We start from the raw sequence: 19,825 nt of genomic DNA, 5'->3' as shown, positions 1-19,825 counted from the left end.
GTAAAAAAAAAAAAGGTTGCTGATCAATTAACAAACACTGAATCGATGAACCTTTTTGGTTTTGCTTAATTTGTTTGACCCCTGAATATAGAGGAAGTTTCCAGTTTTCTTTTGTGCTCTCGCATTAATTTACTTTGTATACATTTCATTAACAACTAAAGCGAAAATTATCTCAAAAGGAGGAGTAAATTCTGCTGAGAAGTGGATTTTATCCATAAGCAAGTTTTTTTTTCTGCTGGCGCTTATTTAAATGAAAAGTAAATTTACAAAACGTGCGCAGAATGGCGAAAATGGTGGGACAAATGCAAAGGGTTAGAACAAAAACTCGGGTATAACAAAATATGTATATTTTTTTAACTTGACACAACGCACAATTTCGCGGGATGTTTTTTTGTTTTGTTTTTGTACATCCTCCATCTCTTAGGCACCCCACTCAATTTTCTTGTCTTCTTGGGTTATATATATTTTTTTTTTTGCCCGGCTTTGCTTATGTGCGCACAAAAGCGCGCTTCATTATTTTCGTTTCCGTTGCTCTTCTGTGACACGCACACACACCAGTGCATTACACACACACACCCACATAAATAAAAGTACGCACACACACATAAGCGAGAGCTTTGTAGGCTTTTCTCATTTTGCTTGTTCGCATGTAATTTAGTGTAAATTACTTTGAGTAGAAGCCCTCGCAATTTCATTCAACACACACCGAAACCCACGCATAGACATCCCCATTTGTTCAAAGAATACGCACACACACACACACACACAAATAAAGGACCCTACACATACATACATATGCACATGTCTGGAAGCCGTCGTCTGGTAGTATAATTTTTAATTGTATTTGCCTGACGTGTTATAAACGATATGAATTTATGCTACACCTTAAGTCTCACCCCAATTTTCATTTCCCCTCGTCGCTTTCACAATCTAGAATTTGTGTGAAAGGAAAATGGTTTTCTTTGTCCCCTTGGCGAAATGTCCTTTTTGTGTGTTAAAGAGGGCTATTTGAAAAGAATCCTGCTATATAGAATAATTATAGCTCTAATGTAATAAATATTAATTAAATTCAAATATGCATTAAACTTTTAATACGTCATGACAAAACTCAAAACAAATGAGATGCATGAATGTGAACTTTTGAATCCTTCTAAGTAGCGAGCAAATTTTCACCATTACCGCAACTTTAACTGCGTTAAAAGCTTTTCCTTGAGCTCATCTGCATAATTTAGGCAGCAATAAAAACACCGGAAAAACAACAAAGGCACGAAACAAACATCTGCGCCACATGGACGAAAACTAACGACGAAAACAGAAGCAAAAAGATGAAAATAGAAATGAAACAAATCTCTCAAATAATCCATTAATGCGTCTAATCCCGAGGAAATTTCCCATGCACAGTCAGTCGGCAGTAGTAGTCGTTTTTCCTCTGCCTTTTATATGCAGTAAGGTATAAAACGAAAAAAAAAAAAAGTATTAAGCGCATGTATTCCAGTTATGGGTTAATAACCCCTGCCCCGGTAGTTCGTTATGCAGTTGAAGGCGGGCACTTAATATTACTAGCCGAGCACTCGATGCAGCTGCTGCCCCGAAAAAGGATGCGCCGGAAGGGGAAACAGGGGTTAAACAGGCTGCTGCTGCTGCTGCTGCAATGGCGGCATCAAGCAAAATGGCGGCAGCCACTCACACACATACACATACACTGACTGACACACACACTGACACACACACACACACACGAACAGACATGCAGAGGAGAATGGCGGACATATGCATTGCATGCATATTAATAACACTAAAAACTTGCCACGTCTGTTCTCCCATTCCTCCTTCACACCACGCCCCGCTCCGCCCCGCCCCACATCACATCACATCACACGTACGTAGACAGAAGGACAGTTGAGTTTGAGTGTGTGAGTATGAGTGTGTGTGAGAATTGAATTGCTTCAAGTGCCCTTAAATTGCCCTCATTACATAGACAAACACGCACACACAGTGGGAGATAAAGTGTTGCTACAGCTGCGCTTTTGCAAAATGGCCACACCCACATATTCGCCTCGTTCCCCTTCTTAATCCCCACAAAAGTCCTCCCCCCCTTTTGGGGGGTACGATCCCACACCCACACCCCCTCCCCCACCCCCCTTTTATCACCACCATTGCAGAGCACTCACACACATGCCACTTTTCATTTCCGGCTTTGGATTTTTCACTCGCCAGAGTTGCCTGGCTTTTTCTAAACACAGCATCATCACAAGCTGCATTAGCAGAAAAGCAGCAGCAGCAGCAGGAAAATCTGGAAAAATACGGGGTGTGGCGTGGGAGGAAATGCAGTACAGAGCTGAACAGCAGCCACTCATCCATCTACTTACGCCTTATATTTTATCTGCTTGCACTTCTTTGCTTGACTTCTACTTAGCTTTTGCTTAGCTCTCTTCGATTTACATTAAGCATACGCCCTGTATGGCTTCTCCTGAACCGTACTTTTACGTTTATTATTACTAATAGAAATTATATTTCGTTAATTGAATTATTTCATACAGAACTTTATACGTCACTTTAAAACATACTATGCTACATGCATTTGTCGTGGGGAAACAAACTACTAAAAATAAAAAAAGTAGTTTGAAATAGGTGGCGTTGAGCTAGGAAAATAAACCATTATGTTGATTTAATTTCGGTGCCATTTTCTAATTATTTTTCGGCAAATTAAAATCAACAGAAGCAACAGCAGAAAATGGGTAGAAGAGCCAAAGGCATCCTCGGCATCCTTGATGCTTCTCGACTGCAATTTTCGGGTTTTAATTTGGCTTGGAATGCGGTCAGCTCGGAAAGCCTCAGTTGCATGCACATTTATAATTTTTAATTATTCCAATGAAATTCCTGGCCCGCAAAAAGCAACCGAAAATTGCGACGACAGACAGACTGTGAAAGGTCCTTCGGCAATCTCGCCTTCCATCCTTTTTCTTCTTATTTTTTTTGTTATATTTTGGAATGGGAATTCTAATAAAAATAGCTTAGCGTCTTCGAGCAAAATGTCGACACTCTGGATGGGATCGGATAATGTGCAGTCAACTCAGACAGGACAAGCCGCAATGTGAAGTAGCCCGCACGAAAATTCAAACACAAAAGTTCAATTTAACGTAAATACTTTTCAAGTGGGCGAGGGGAGAACGACGGGTAAGCCAGCTGCCAAAGTAGCTGGCATCTTCAGCCATCAATAGATAGTCCTCTTTTCTCGGTAAACCGAACCGAAAGTTCGAGTGGGAAATGCCAATGGGAAATGCCAGCAGTGAGGAAAAAACTACTTAAGGACACGACGTCGAGACAGGAAACGAGCCTCAGATCCTCGCAGTCGTGGAATGTCGAATATGAAATGTGGCCAGATGATACCGACGCCGCCGCCGCAGGAAGGAGTTAGCCATTCAAACTATTCCGAATTCCGAAAGGGAGCAGCTGCAGCGGCAAGTGCATCTGGAGAAATATGAGATGTACAAAATGAAATAGAGCGATTGCAGGGCGAACTGCCAGGGAAAATAGTCGAAGGAAATACTGGCTTGCTCGTTCACAAATATTCAAGTTATGTGACAAGAGTGGAGAGCAACAAATGGATAGGCACTCGTGGCAAAAATAGATGCCTCGAGTGCTAAATTATTAAAGAATTGTTTATGCAGAACACCCAGTTGAAGTTATTGTGTATTAAATCTTAGCAATAACATTTAGTAGTAAATATAACCCAATTTAATCTATACAATGCGGTAACATGTTCAACTGTTTCTTTAAATTCATTCTGATAGGCTGGAACTTCTCTCTGGGATTTTTCAAAAGAACTCCCTTGAAGGATCACTGGTAAAATTATTACATTACCGAACTCCTTTGAGGAAGATATTTCAAGCGTCTTCGATGCCCCTAAGTCCACCGCCTTTTTCCATTTACATATCGAAGCCTGCAACATAACTACGAATGCCAACGGACTCGTTTGCCATTGTCATTGTAACTTCCCCAAATTTCCATGCCCCTACTCACCGATAAATGTGGGCGGTGGGTTTGTGTGTGGGCGTGGGCGTGGCTGAGACAGACAAAGCACATTTCCGTCAAACACAATAAGTCGATAAAAAGAAAAGGGTAAAGAAACGAAAACAAAAAACAGCTAAAAAGACGCAAACGGAAAAACTATTTTCCAATTTTCCAAAATGTAGATAAAAACACACATACCCCACACACTAAGATGTGTGGGGCAAGGAGAGGAGGCGGAAGGGGCGTGGCAAGAGGCGAAGGTTCAAAGCTGCACAAACAGAGATATGCAAAAATTGGTAATGGCAGCGAGCTGAGGCAGCAAAAGTTGCGCCAAAAAAGAACTTTCCACACGGCGCTGAAGAAGAAGAAGCTGCTGCTGCTGCTGCTGGAGAAAAAAAGAAGATAAAGGAGATTGTAAAGGGGGCTGAAAGGGGGCGGGGTTCGAAGGAGCAGCAAAACACGAAGATGAATTATTAGAAACGTATGCAAAATGCTGCATATGCATTAGGGGTTTCTTTTTTCTTTTCAGCGTCTGTGTGTGCACCACGCGAATAAATCAAAAATGTTGCAAAAATGTTGAAATTTTGCGGAAAAATGTTGCAAGGTGTGGTGTGTGTACTACACAATGCTACGCGGTAATTTGTATACACTTGTCTGGGATTCAACACTGAAAGGTAGAAAAAAAAGGTAGAAAAAAAAGGTAGCAAAGAAATATAATGCTAAATATTTAAGGTAATTGCTTAAATACTCTAAATAAGTACGACAAACTTGAATGTTTTTTTTCTTTTTGATACAGTAATTTGAACGACTAATCAAATTTCAGTATGCAATTTTCCTAATGACTTCATCCGCTTCGTCCTTCAAACAAATATACAAAGAATGCTGGGTGTTTTCACAGATTTTCGCGTCTGTTTCAATCCCTTATTTTTTATACAACGATAACATTGTAGATATATACATAAAATGGGGGGAACTGTGTGCGTGCATTGGTGGAAAATTTGGCGTTTTTTCCCGCCCACAACTCACTGCCCCATGCAGCACGTCATTCGTTTTTACTGGGCACGTATTCTCCAAAGACTTGGCGTCCCAGCTGCACATTTTGGCTATGTTTTTAATATGCTAAGCACTTTTTTTATGCGCTTTACAACACTATCGAATGTGCCAGTCCGCAGCTGCAATGCTGTCCTTCGGCTTTGCCTTCTATCTATGTATGTATGTATGTGTATATGTGAGAGTGTGTATGTGGGATGCAGTCACATTGACAGTCAATGCAGTGCGACAAGTCACAAATGTGCATATCAATGGATGTGTCAAAAACGTTGCCGAGAGTTAATAATACATTTCGCATTCCTCGAAGAAGCTGCATCCCCATCGATGGGATCTGCAAAATGTTGTGGACGAGGTGGGGCAAAATCCACTCCGACTAACTCCACTTCACATTCGCCAATCGCTAAGTGCATGTCAAATAAACGGGGACTGCGGAGGGGGGTGAGTGGTGCCTGCTTTACTATGTGACTGACTGCATCCTGATTATGACACAGACTCGATATATTTGGTCCTGAAGTTTGACACTCCAAGCTGCCATTGGCTTAGCTCGGTTGCTTGCGAATGAAAAGTAACTTCGTTTGTAGCTAAAAGCACTCTTTGGTTGAATAGCTTGAAAGTAGATAGTAGAAAAGACAGTTACTTATACCCAAAGTGTTATTAAAACCACTTGTTTAAATACAGTGTGTTATTATTATGACTTTCTTGGAAAGCAGATTTAATAATCTCCAGATATAATCAACCCTCCCATAAATCTCTTCTCCCCAAGCTAACCCTTTTAAGCAACCCCAAAGCTAATCAGAAATAAAACTATATGATTTGATGTGAGGGCAACCACACTATATCACTATATCACAACTCTTACAAAGAAATCTTCGTAATGCAACTCAGCAATAAGCTAAGTAACTGCCATCCTGTGGCAAGAGAATCGAAAGCAAGACATGCCAAGTAATGAGCGTTCTGCAGTGCTTCAAGCGAGGGTCAAACCCTACAAACATACATATATAAATATTGCACACAAGCGGGGTTAACCCACCTCTCACACAACCCCTAAATGCTCCCTCAATTTTCCCTGCTTTCGAGCTAAAAACGATTTATGCCGAGCACGTATCATGCGAAAGTCGTCGGCACGTTACACTCCAGCAAAAGATGGGAGTACAGTCGAACTTCGCTAGCTTAAACTTTCCTAAATTAAATTTCGGATAAGTTATATGAATTGAAGTAGCGTATATAAGGATATTAGGATTTTTCTTAAATGTCAACATAATTTTAAGCTAAGACAGAGAAACCTTATCTAAAGGTTTTACATTTAGGTTAATGTACTTGAGCACTTGCAATTATACTTTCAATTTATAAAGTTGGCTGTACCTCTTCGGGATAGAACTTCAGTTCAACTGTAGTGTCCAACACTGGCTAACAGTGTTGAACGGCGCCATAATGGGAAACATCCGTTTAGCTCGAAAGGTTTGCAACAAAACACACCGGAAAAACAGGAACGAGCACACGAAAATGGAACGCAACAAAGGGAAGCACTTAGCGGTTTACGTTGGCGGTTGGATTGGTTAACAAAACCGAGAGATAGCCATGTGAAAGGGGACTGGGGAGCTGGTACAAGAACCACCAACAGTGGTTATGGTCGGACGACGACGATGACGACGATTTGGCCAACGGCGAGGCGACACTAGGATCCGGATTATGCAGCTTTGCGCACACACGTGTGCTGAACGTGACAATTTTCGGACAAAGCTAATGATGCTGCGAACTTGCAATTTGTTTAGGTGAAAGGAGATGTTGAAACGTGTTAGATATGTGGAAAATTCAGAGCTATACCCATGTTTGAGCTCAAGACAGCATAATACTCTGTGTTGACTTTTCCAGTTCGGTAATAAGGATAATGATATCCAGCGGTTATACGAAGATAGATACTGCACCGAAGAAGTTTAGTTTTAAATGTATATTCTCCATTTGTATGTTTCTGCAAGGAATATTAGTCACAAATGTCAAAGTTCATGTCCCATCCAAGCTCAACAAAAAGAACTGCAACTTTTTAATAAAAACATTGATTGAAACGAGTAGCGATGAAGGAAAAAACAAAGTGGGGAATCTCACTTTGACGAGCAACCGAAAAGAAAACAAAACTGAACCCTGATTATGTGAAACCAGGCAGCAGAAATGGGGGCGGGGTCACAGGGCGTGGCTTTGGCCAGAGCGTGTAATAAATTAATGAAAAGTTGATGAAGCCGGGACGACAAAGGCGTTGTCGGGACAAAAACGGCAAAACAAAAAAAAAATCGAAAAATATTTTCTCGCTCATCAAACAATTCAAAGCAGGGAGAGGGGGGGTGGCGAAGCACAAACTTTTTTCATTAACAATACGAAATCGAGAAAAAGTCAGGCGACAAAAGTTGATGATGATGGCACATATATAAAATTCTTGTTGGCCTTCACTTTATTTCATTTTTTTCGGGTTCTTGTTTTTCATGATTTCCCAGCACACACACACTTGCACACACTCGCACACACACATAAGCATTGAAAGAGAGATGGCGAGAGGCAGACCAAGTGTTGAAAGTTGTTTTAATGTTAATGACATTTCATTACGCGACAACGGGGGTGAAGATATCCTGTTGACAAATTGCTCAACATATTTTATGCCACAGCACCCCCTCCTGCGCCCCCACATAAACACCCTTCTAATGGACACCCATGGACAATGCAGTGGTGATGCTGCTATGCTCATTTCATCATCCCGTTTTGCCTGGCCTGTGCCAAATTAAATAAATAAATAAAGCATCAAGCATACGCACTGTGGTACAGTAGATAAATTTAACAAACCACCCCCCCAACCATATTTCTTTTCTTTCAGTGCGTATGTAACTGTACGTGTGTGCGTTTGCCTGTATGTGTGTGTGTGTGTACATTTCTCTAGAGCATCTACTTGAAGAGCGAAGAGGAAGCAGAAACAGAAGACGAAGGCGCCTAGAGAATGCCTCTTGATGTGCTATTTTTACAAATTTTAGGTTAAAATACTTTGGCCAAGTGGCTCTGGCAGCAGCACAAGCATGTGTCAGGACACACTCACACAAGCATCAGCCAACACACACTCAGCCACACAAACACACACAAATACGTATATGTGTATATATATACTATATATATATATATAGCTTTAAGGACGAAAGAGGAGCCGCATCTGCGGGGCGTTGTAGCGTAACGAATCTCAAAAGGCTGCCACTGCTGCTTGATGCCAAAAATAAAGCGAGAAATGAAAACGTGGCAAAAGTCAAAGAATTGTTAGTGCACACCCTGGGAAATCTATTTAAGACTTCAATTTTCCTAGTTCCTCCGCTGTAGCATACATTTAGTTGTCCCTAATTTGTTATCTCTAAGCGAAGGTGTATTATGCATTTTAAATGCACCTAATAACTGCTTCTATATTAGTCAGAATAATTTCTTTTCTTCCAATGTATAACTTTATAATAATTTTCGATTAAATTGTACTTTGTGAAAGCTTTACATAAATTAAGGCGCAATTAATTTAAGCAACCTAAATGCGTCAATTTAATAACTGCCGAAAACTTGGCCAATGCGAAAACAAAATTTTCTCAATTGGATTACAATTTATACAATTTGATCTAAAGGTGGGCAAATTGATTGGATTAAATTACACAGCTTGTAATTTATTTTGACAGACATTGATAGTCGTATGAGTGATTAGTAAATTAGATGAATTGCATTTAAGTGCAAGACCACACAAAGTCTTGAATGCAAAGTGAATTGAAATACATATGATTAATAAAATCGATTCAGACGGCCGAAGGTGGTGAATAATTGAGCTAAATTGGATGTTTAGCCATCAAAGGATACAATTTCTCTCTACCATTTCGAAAATCTAAATTTATTTTTCATTAATTCACTGCACACACACGCTGTGCAGTGAAATTCTGACATTTTCTGGTACCGAAACATATTCAACTTTGACATTTAACCTCCCCTTTTTCACAACTCATTCCGCATTTGGCAGAGGACTGTGCTTCATTGACTCAACTTGATTAGTTGCTGCGACAGTTGTCGTTGTGCCGAGTACACATCCATAGTCCCGAACATTTTGTACAAAATAATTACAGAGCATGAAATTGAATTGAATGAAATGCCATTTCATGGAATTACCCGGAAACTTTTTTCCTTCCTTCACTGGCACGTAAAGTTTCATTTCATTTTTTTGTTACCCCCAGTTTTCTATATATTTATTTTGTAGTGTCGTATGTGAGACAATTTCTAGCCTTTTTTATCATGGTTTTTTCCTTAGTTTGTAAAAAACATTAATTAAATGCTCAGTCAGTGGCATTAAACTGGGCAAACTGTGAGCAGAGAACATTGAATCAGTTAAAAATTTTAAGCGCACTACAAATATAAAATATATGGAGCATATTAAGTTTGTGGGTAAAAATAAGTTATGAATACGTTTTGCAGCAAGCAAAAAAAAATGTGTGAAACGGATTCAGATAGCCAAAGGGTCAGCCGAAAAAAAAGCTCAAACGAAAATGGTTTATGTTAAATTTGCTGGAAAACTCAAACAAACACTTTGGTGGCAAGCGGAGGAGGGTCAAAAGCAAATTGCAAATGATGAAACTTTGCCCATCATAAACGCCATTTTATGTTATCCAATATGGCGTCGCTTTCTGTCCTTTTTGTTTTTTTTTTGTGCCTCGGCCATAAAATTTTCACTTTTTAGTTTTGGGGGCCGAAAAGTTTTTGCCCCACCGAGGGTTGTGCAGATCGAGAAAGACAGGAAGACAGAGCCAGAGCTCGGCTAATCGCACATATTTCCACATCAATAACAATTACCAAAAGGACTAAGGACCAAGGGCCAAGGACCAGGGACCAAACAAAAACTCATCTCATTTGGTATGCAAGAGTATGGAATATTTTCACACACACAAAAAAGATTTTCCACACAATTTGCCGGAGGTTGGAATTTAAAATTCCAGAAGTTAAAGCAGAAAAGCACACTTAACCTCGTCAGCAGCCACAATTTGGGTTAGTTGCAAATGTATGTCAGTTGCTAATTAGCTGCACTTCACCGGACTCCGTTGCATATAGAAAATAATAATGCATATTCATAGGCGCGCCTACTATGTGGCGATGTCACGCATACGCCATGTGAAACGCCACCACTCAAAGGTCCTTGAATGCAGCAGCAACAGTCAAAGCAACAACTGCAACAACTGCAACAACCGCAACACGCAGCTCATAAGTGACTTTTCCCGCGGTGGGCGTGGCCATCTGCCCACTTAGCACGGCAGCAGAAAAAAGGAAAGTATTATTGCGGTACTACCCATTAACATCGGCTAAGTTCGTTGAAAGTGATCCCTAAGTGCTGAGTTTACCTGCCGATAATACCATTTCAATTTGCATACAACAAAACTGAATTATACTAAACATAGTAGAAGATTTTGTATAAAGATTGCGATTTAGTAATTTACCTGAGAATGTTAGGCATTCTGCAAGCAATTACTTTGAAAGGAGCACAAGGAAAACCGAAATTGCAGATACAAAATGCTTACGAAAATCACATATTTTAACTGAAGGATTTTCTCTTTGGTTTTCTCCTCCTTTTTGTGCTTAGCATTGTGTCTGCCAGGCATTTTGCCAATTCATTTTCACTTCGAGTAAAATTAATTAGGAATCAACAAAATGAGCAGAAAAAAAGAAAAGGCAGTGAGCTCAGACAGTGCCTTACATAAATCTCGTTCGCCCGAGCCCTAAAAGTACAAGGAAAAAATTGCAAAACCCAAGAGGGAGCCAACGAAGAAAGACTCAAAAAAAGAAAAATAAAAATAAATAGAAATAATAAGGGAAAAACATTTTTCACTCTTGGCAATGGACAATGAGGAAAGACCAAGTTCCTCGCCCCTTCAAACAACAATGAAAATGAATGAATAATATGGAAAGATTTTTCAGTTGCATTTTTTCCCGCTGCTAAACTTATCGTTGCTTTCTTTTTGGACTTTCTTTGCTCTCCATGGTTATTTGGTAATTGAAAACATTTTTGTGGCTTTATGAGTGGTCGAACAACCCTCGCAAAACCCCCACTCATCCATCTGACCAAACACACAGGCTAATAATCATTATTATTTCAGATTTATTTGCGGTCATTGGGCTTGATTTTCGTTGTAATTATTGAAAATGTGCTGGCCAAGGCAGTTTTCCACTTTGCTACCCTCTTGAGCCCAATGGTTTGTCCATTTGCTTGTGGGGATTTTTAATGAAATTTTCCTTGTTCAACACACGAACAATGAGTGTCATTATCATTCCAGTTCGTCAAGTCAGTCAGTCAGTCAGCTAGTCGGTGAGTGAGCAAAGTCAGTTAGTCAAATATTTGTATAATTTGTCTTTATTGTCATTGACATTAGGCACATTTGTTGCCTCGATTATCTGGGCATTCTTTAAGTGGACAAACAGCTGACGCTGCTAATGGCAGCGGGCGGAAAACGGGGCTCTTTAAGTGGCTCTGTGGTTTCGGTGGTGGGTGGTTTCGGTGGTTTTTAGTGGGTGGTGGTTACCCGCCTCAGACTTCTGCTATTTTGCCCAAGATTACGTCTTCTTTTAGGGTCCCTAATTGAGCGGGAACTGTGTAATTTCCAAATATGTTAATTTTTCTTCATAAGTATTTTTAGCAAATTTACATAAGCAGTTCAAAAATCTATACACTCTTGTGCTGATTTGTAGGAAAATATTCTAATATAATATTATTATTTTGGAGTCATAAAAAGTTGAACAAATTCTAAGCAATAAACTCATTTCCCTTTTAAACTTTTTCTGCCTGAAAAACTCATGCGATTCACGGATTACCCCAAACACAAAGCCTCTTCAAAATTCTTTTCAACTTGAAAATATAAGCAACCTTCACGTTTTTTTCACGTACAAATTAATTCCACTCCTCAGCGGAGGATAATAAATGGTAATGAGAAACCAACTGGTAGGCGACACGCAGCCAGGAACAGGATAATCATCGGGCAAGATAAGCAAATTGACGGCGGCCATGGAGCCATTGAGGTGGCCAACAACCAGAAGATACCGGGCCGAAGTCCACGGCCTCACACAGCGTAATTATTTCAATATTTAATGACTGTAAAAAATCAAAAGGAGCCTATGCTAATGACACACTCACCGAAAAAACCTGGCAGTTACATTTTACTCAACTAAATATGGTAATTACATACAAATTCCAACTACAATTGCTTAAAACTGAAAATTCGTATATTCGCTTAAAATTTCATACTTAAAAAAGGGAATGCACTGCTAACAACGTCTCATTTGCATATTAAACAACAATTTTTCTTAAGAGGCCATTTCAATGTGAGCAGATTTAGATAAGTTAAATTAAAGGCAAAGTTGCAGATATTTTTCAAGGACCTCGTAGGACCTCGAAGGACACTCACCACGGGCACAGGTATCACGCAGTAGACGCAGGGATGCCCACCAACAGCAGCGGCGGCGGTGGCGGTCGGCAGTCCGTAGGCGGCGCACAGATGGTGATCCGTCTTAAATATCTTTGTTGGCGGCGGCTGGGCAATCAGCGACGAGGAGGCGCTGGAGCACGTGTACAGCGTCGTGGTGGTGCTGGTGCTGTTGCTGCTGCTGTTGCAGGTGTTGCTGTTGCTGCTGCTGCTCTTGCTGTTGCTGCCGCTGCTGTTGTTGCTGTTTATGTTGTGGCTGTTGCCGCTGTCGCTGTTGTTGCCGCTGCTGCTGTTGCTGCTACTGCTGCTTGTTCTGCTTGCGGTTTTGCTGGCCTTTGCTGCGTGTGTTGCTGTTGTCCCGGCAACACTTGTTGTTGCTACCGCTGCGGCTTCCTGTAGTGGTGGTGTTGTTGGTGGCGGTGGTGGCGGCGGCGGTGGTGGTGGTGCTGTTGTTGTTGTTGGTTGCTGCTGACTCAAGGAGCTGGCCTTAGGATATTTAACGGCTGATGGTGTTGCTCCTGCGGGTGTTGCTCCTTTCGCTGTTGCTGCTTGTGCTGCTGCTACTGTTGTTGCTCCTGCCGCCGCTGATGTTGCTGCTGCTGCTGCTGTTGTGGCTGCGGATGTTGTTGTCTGGACAACTGTTGCCACCAATTGGCTGACAGCTGCTGCCTTAAATTCGCCGGACTTTTGCTCCTGCTGCTGTTGTGCGTCCTGTTGGCTGAAATTGGCTAGCTTCGATGTTGCTGCGGGCAATGGCGAGGTTTTTCTCTTGATTGACGCAATTTTAATGGCTAATGGTGAGCAGGTTTGATTGTAAATTGATTTCCTGGCCTTGCGTCCGTTTTCCCTTTATTATTTGCGACTAGTTTTGAGCCTTTATGTCTGCCTTGGTTTTCGAAGTTTTCCTATTGATTTCTTATGTAGAACATTGACTAGTTTGCTATGCGATTTTATATTGGCTAAACACTGAACACTTATTTAAGTTGAAATTTTATTTACTTTATTTGCAGTTACTTAAGCACACACATCGATAGACACAATTATTTTTGGTTTTTATTTTTGGTATTCAAGCTAAGCTTTTTCAACTAATTTTTGGGTTTTTCTTTTATTTTAATGGCAATTTGCTATATCTTTTTCACTCACAATTAAGCTAGTTTTAATGTGTTTACTTTTAAGCTAGAGTCACAAATTTAATTTGGTTTTTTACTTTAACTTTATTGTCTCTATTTATCGCTTAGAGTGTTTCATATATATTTCTTATTAAAATAATACTGTAGATCTTTGCTTTGGTGTTCACTTTCAAGATTCCTTTTATATTTAGTTAAATTTCTATTTTGCTTGCTTTCAGAGTTTTTAACCCTTTGTAGTTGTGCTTTCTTCGGATTTTATTTAGAGTTCTTAGTTGGCTAAGATTCGTAGGAATTTTCGCTGACAATTGTTGCGCTGAGAGACTGGAATCCTTGGACTACTTTGAGTAGTGAGTTCTTGAGCAGAATATTTGGTGTAAACTTTACGATTTTCACGCCTTGTAAATAATACTGAACTTCACTTGCACTTAACACTTCCCGGTTCTCTCAGTGGCTAATATGTATAAATATATTTGTAAATCATGGACAGAATGAACTGACTTCGACGCACGGAAAATATAAATATAAATATATGTATATTTATATATATTGAATGCAGAATCTTGCGGTATGGCTTTAAAAACTTGTATATTCCGAATAACACAAAATGGCGAGCTTGCACAGTGTTGAAAGGATGTGTTGAAGGACTCCTTTTTCTTTTTTGCGTACTCCTCTCGCTTGGCTATTTGTTAATAGTAGGATTTGGTTTTGGGCTTGAATTTGATATTCGGTTAGGACTTCGATTCGATTTTGGCTTCAGACTTGGCTGTTGGTTGTCTCCGGCAATCTCAGTGTGCTTGGGGCTCTGTGGTCGCTTTCCGCTTTTGTGGTGCGCAAAATGAGGAAAAGGCGTTTGTAACTGAACTTGACAATCGTCGAATGGATTCTGAATTTCTCATTGAGTAAGGTTTTTGAGTAAGGCCTCAGCTCAGCCTGGCAGCTACGTTTCGGCTTTCCAGCTTCGGTTTTTCCCACTTCGTGTACTCGAATGCATTGGGGAGCCGGCAAAAATTGTTTTCCAGCAACAGGATCCACAAGCCGACGCAGGCGCAGGACTCAAAGGCGTTTCGTATGCCATTCAGCACTGCATTTTCAGTCGAAGTTGGAGGGAGCATTTTATATCCCCACCAATTCCGACGTCTGGTCAGCAGCTTCCTCAATTGAAATGCATCCCAGCCTATATGGTCGCAATTACCTTAACAACTTCGGCCTGCTCTTGCAATTGTCAACATTGAATTTAATCACAAATTACAACGTGACCAGGCACACAAAACTTTTTATAAGAAATATAAATATTTTGTGTGTTGCGCAAACTTTCTAGCAGCCAAACTCAAACACTGTAAAGTTTTTCACGCTTTCTCGAAACATTTTTCGGCTACCAAACTCAAATAGAAAATGCCAAAAGAGAAAATTATACATTGGAATGGGGGGCAAGGGAAAACAAATTATTCAGGTAGAATCCAAAACTGGGGTAGAAAAAGCAAATCAAAAGAGTGTAAATGATATTTCCTTTTGGACGGCAGCAAAGTATTTAATTTCCTAATTACTGAAATGGGAAATAAGAACTTGGACTGACAAGTTGGAGAACGCTGAAGGGAAATATTTCGTTTTCTGAAGCTTCTAGTTTATCAAACGGATTAGTTTAAATGACAGTTGGAGTAACAGAATGCACAGTTTCAACTTTGAAGGAGTTGCAAAAATGTAAAGAATGAACAAAATGGAAGCTAAAATCACAATTAAATAAATAATCATGGTTCATAGTTTTTTTTGCTTTTTATTAATCTAATGTAATTTTCCCTGATTTTGACATCATCTTGCACTTGCAGTTTTAGCTACAGTAAAAATCGTAAGCAAATTATTTTGTTTACCCACTCAAACTTTTTGAAAATTTAATATCCAAAACTCTCTTCAAACTTGACATTTGCAATTTTTTCTCGTAAAAACGCTTCCATTTCCATCACCAAGTGCGGTCCAAAGTAATTTTAAATATATATCTTCCCTTAACTCCATAAACTTCAGCAACTTGCCCGCTTCCACTTTTATTTATTTACTTTCCTTTCTTCATTTTTCTGTGTAGGACACAAAATGCGAAATATAATTTTCATTCCAGCCACAATAACTGACGTCGACTGAGACGCTGACTAAGCGCGAATGTTTACAATTTTAGCCGTATTTTCGCCACCCTCAACAACAAGTTTTTCTTTTTTCCAGAATTTTTTCCTTTTTTTTGGCGTGGTCCACCAGAGTGTTGTTGTTGTTGCTGTGAGTTGAAAGCTGTTTAAATGAAAGAACGTTCCCGTGAAAAAAGCCAAAGCAACGCCTGTTGGCCATTAGAGGATGCCAAATAGATGTTGCCTACAAAGCGAGCACACCTGGAGGGATTGCAAGGAGTGTGGGGGATTCGGGATTGGGGCTTGGATTGGGCTACCTAAAAACGCAGCAAACGAGCAACATCAGCCCCAGATTCGTACCACCCCCAACTCTTAGTATTATGCCGCAGCAGCTTTGAATAGTTTATTATATGGCGTACATATATAAAGCATATACACCCAGAGAAATGGGTTCAGGAAATCAGGCTAGTAAATGACTTGTCTCACAGATTAACAACCCCAAATGGATTATTAACTGAATGTGTTCATTTATATTTTCCTTCTATTGATGGTTAAAAATTCCTAGAAATATATAAACCTATAGTTTGCAGTGCATCCATATAACACGTAGGTAAACCTGATTTCGTCAGTTGCGGAAGGACGAAGGGAATTACTTACAAATGTTGCCTTTGTGTGATTCCCATTTCGTGCTTTACATTTTTTTTTTGTGGGTGTGGTGTTGTTGGTGCTTAGAAAGCAAATGCATAAATTACGATGAAAATTGCACAATGAACAAAACATTACACCCCCCACAAATGTTGTAATACCATTGAAATTAGCAAAAAGGGAATCCATCTAAAATGCTCCTTTCTTTGGTGGACACACACACTATGTGTGTGTTTGTGTGCATAATGATTTATCAGGTATGAGGATAATGGGGCACTATTGCCCCGATTCTCGCATCGAGATTAGACTGCCTGCACTGCAACTGTCAGCAAATTGATGGGGAAAATGGTTAGAAGAAATCCATATCATTGCCAGCCTGTCGTGGCAGCCGCATCAGCGGGAGCAATTTTCCACTCAAATGCGTATTCTTTCCCTCTCTCTATTCGAGGATTCCCCCCCCAGTTTCCCTGATTTTCCACCCATTTTCGTCCCGCATTTCCCGGATTCAAAGTACGCTGCGTATGACACATGTCGATTGCAGTGGCGCCCCCTATCGGCCGCAAGGCAAAAATGGCGCCTTCTATGTGGAAAGAAGCATCCGAATCAGAATCAAAAATCATCAGCCTGAGTCCGATTTGAATGAGCGATTGAGTGAGTGACTGTGTGACTGACTGACTGACTGACTGGCGAGAGTGCGAGCGAGTGAGCCGTTTGATTGCTTGATTGATGCACGGAGCTATTGATTGATTGATGCCTTTTGTTGATCCTTGATTGCTTAAATGTTTGGCCAACACTTTTTATACCACGCTGTTTCGAATTGGTTTTTGGAGTTTCAGTGTCTTTCTAAATTCAATTGAATTTCAAATATACATAGATGCGATTTGTATCTGACTTACGTTTGAATAGTTCTGGGATCTGGGAATCTGCGGCGGCAATTGCTGGGCGTTCGATGGTCCCCTCATGTTACCGCCTCCACCTCCCCCGCCGCCCTGCTGCTGGTGCAGCGGTCCGCCCATCTGTTGCTGCTGCTGGGGGGGCGGGGCTGGGCTGTATCGTGGATGCATTGTTTCTGGTTTCTTAATAGCACTCTCAAATTGACTCGCGACTGAAAAAAAGGGAGTAAATGAGAAAATGCTGATTAGAAGGGGTAAGTCATAAATAAAAATATTTGAGGTGGACTATGATAATCCCAGCACGTTGCAGATACTAACATTTTCCTTGCAAAGCGTTCACTAAATCAAAGGTTTAAAAACAACCTGAATTAATTAAAACAAATATTATATTATAATGGGTAGAAAAAGGTTAGTATTTTTTCCTGCTAATTAACCTTCACTTCTATTTTCCTACTACTTTTTTACAGCCCAACCCGTTTATTCTGTGTGCCGCACGGCAACACTGTTCTCTGCACTTCTTATTGCTCTTTCCCTCTCTTTCTCTCTTTTTCGCTATTTATATTGCACTTTTATCGCCTTCTGTGCCATATCCAGCTCATTTAGTGGTGTTTCTAATTTGTTATTAATATTTCATATTCAGCAACTTTGTTGATTACTTGCAGCACCACTCGGCTTATATTGTTTTTGTTCTTGCAACGGAGCGTTCAGCGAGTTATTTTAGCACTGTTTCTGTCTCTTTCCCGCGCGACAGTTGCAACATTTGCATTTTGGCATTAAAAATAGCACACAGCACAGGCCAGCCAATTTTGCAAATTTATTTTTACGCCGCCAGACGGCCACAGACACACACAGGGCACAATAATTTATTGATATGCACGGGGAAATTATTCAATTGCAAATTGTTTTTACGCTATTGCTTTTTATCAATTGCACTTGTTGTTGTTGCTGTTTTATTTTGTTATTGCTTATTTAAGGACAATGACAGCAAAATAGAGAACGAGAGCGCAGTGCACAAGCGAAAGAGTAGACGGAGAGAGAGAGAGAGAGAGAGAAAGAGCGCATAGAAAGAGCACCGGCAAACAACAAGTGAGCAAAGCAAAAGGTGAAAAATAAATTTGCACTGCGATAAGATTTAAATAATTATTGCTCTCTCTCTCCCACACCCACTCTCTTTTGACTTTTTCGTTATTCCTAGTTTTATTATTGTTTTTCGTATGGTGCTGTGCCGTTGTTATTTTTGTATTTTTATGCCACTGCTTTATGTATTTTTTATCGAGTGCATTGCTCTAAAACAACAACATTCGCTTTCAATTAGCTGAGAGCCGCAAATTTGTTGCTTTTGCCATTGTTACGTCTGCTTTGCGGGGCTTCCAAAGGTTGTTTTTCCCCTTGTTCGATTTGTCATTGGCTTTTAGCTTTGCCTTAATGTTGCTTACTTATTGAAATTTCGTTTTATTGCTGGTTTGTCAGCTGCTGATGGCTCTTCTTCTTGCTTCTTGTTGCACGTTCTGTTTTTTTTGCACACAAACCCACGCACACACTGTCGCACAAACACAACACACACACACAATCGCACGCACACGCACACTTTTTGCACTTGAAAGTAATTCAATTCGTTTTCGTTTCGATTTTTCGACCTTTTCCTTTGCTGGCTTCGTTATTTGTTTGTTGTTCCGTCACGCGCTTTAATTTATATATTTATGCAAAATATTACAACGACAAAATATAAGTTTGCGCAGCCGAAAAAAACGAAGAAAGCGCAACGCGACAGCAATCGGCAATCGTATGAGCTTCTTCTTCTTCTTTTTCTGCCGGCAATGCTCTCTTCGCTCTCTCGCTTAATTTACAGCAATCTACAGTGGCGGGGAAAAGTCTAGGTGCGACCCATAATATCTTAAATTTATTTTTACTTTATGACGTTGTGTATGAGAGACTCTTTAGTCGGGAATAACATAATAATACAGTACTAATCAAAATAGTAAGGAAGTGTAACTATAGCTTTGACATGTAGCCAAGTATAAAATACATACTTCGTACGTAATCTTTTGACCGCTACTGCTTATTTTTGCACTCTTCTGAGTTTATTCTCTTAGAAATTCTCTTACTATTGTCTCTTATGAGCTTGCGTTTTTAATGTTTAATAAGAACTGATAATTCTATTGGTTATTGTTTTACTTGATTATATTTTAGTGTAATTTTCTTATTAATATAAAATTAAAAAAAACGGAGTTCTTATAAATAATAAAATTAAACATTAAAATTGTTTTAGATACATATTTTGCAGTTATTTAATAAAATTCAACTAAGAATACAAAAATAACTATACAATTAAATATAGAACAGTACTTTGTTTTCCGTGCAAACTTTAAATAAGTTTCATTTTCGAACTTGATGCACATGGCTGTCAGTTTTCCCAATCCCATTATTTTTGTTCATTACGCAAATGTCGCAAAATAAAATGAAGGAAATAAAAATGCGGGGACGAAAAACTGTAAAGCCAGCAACAGCATCTAGTGTGTTATTTTGAA

The 19,825-nt window shown here is 39.8% G+C and overlaps 1 protein-coding gene across 3 annotated transcripts in view; it reads right to left on the bottom strand.

Annotated features, from left to right (window-relative positions):
* Positions 1 to 19,086, bottom strand: part of LOC122617824 (protein alan shepard) — a 121,969-nt gene extending 102,883 nt beyond the window's left edge. Inside the window, exons 1-2 of one of the 3 annotated variants that reach the window (XM_043793828.1) lie at positions 18,734 to 19,086; positions 17,301 to 17,509 (exon numbers count right to left, since the gene is read on the bottom strand). In XM_043793828.1, coding sequence (XP_043649763.1) covers positions 17,301 to 17,468 — 168 coding nt within the window. In that variant the 5' untranslated portion in view covers positions 17,469 to 17,509; positions 18,734 to 19,086. The remainder of the gene's footprint in view (positions 1 to 17,300; positions 17,510 to 18,733) is intronic. The other 2 variants (XM_043793829.1, XM_043793830.1) reach the window with 2 other exon arrangements.
* Positions 19,087 to 19,825: the final 739 nt, after the last annotated feature.

This window comes from Drosophila teissieri, chromosome 3L (genome assembly GCF_016746235.2).
Source record: "Drosophila teissieri strain GT53w chromosome 3L, Prin_Dtei_1.1, whole genome shotgun sequence".
NCBI classification, from domain to species: Eukaryota; Metazoa; Arthropoda; class Insecta; order Diptera; family Drosophilidae; genus Drosophila; species Drosophila teissieri.
The sequence above is the reverse complement of the archived record's forward strand: the minus strand, read 5'-3'. Positions and strand labels throughout refer to the sequence as shown.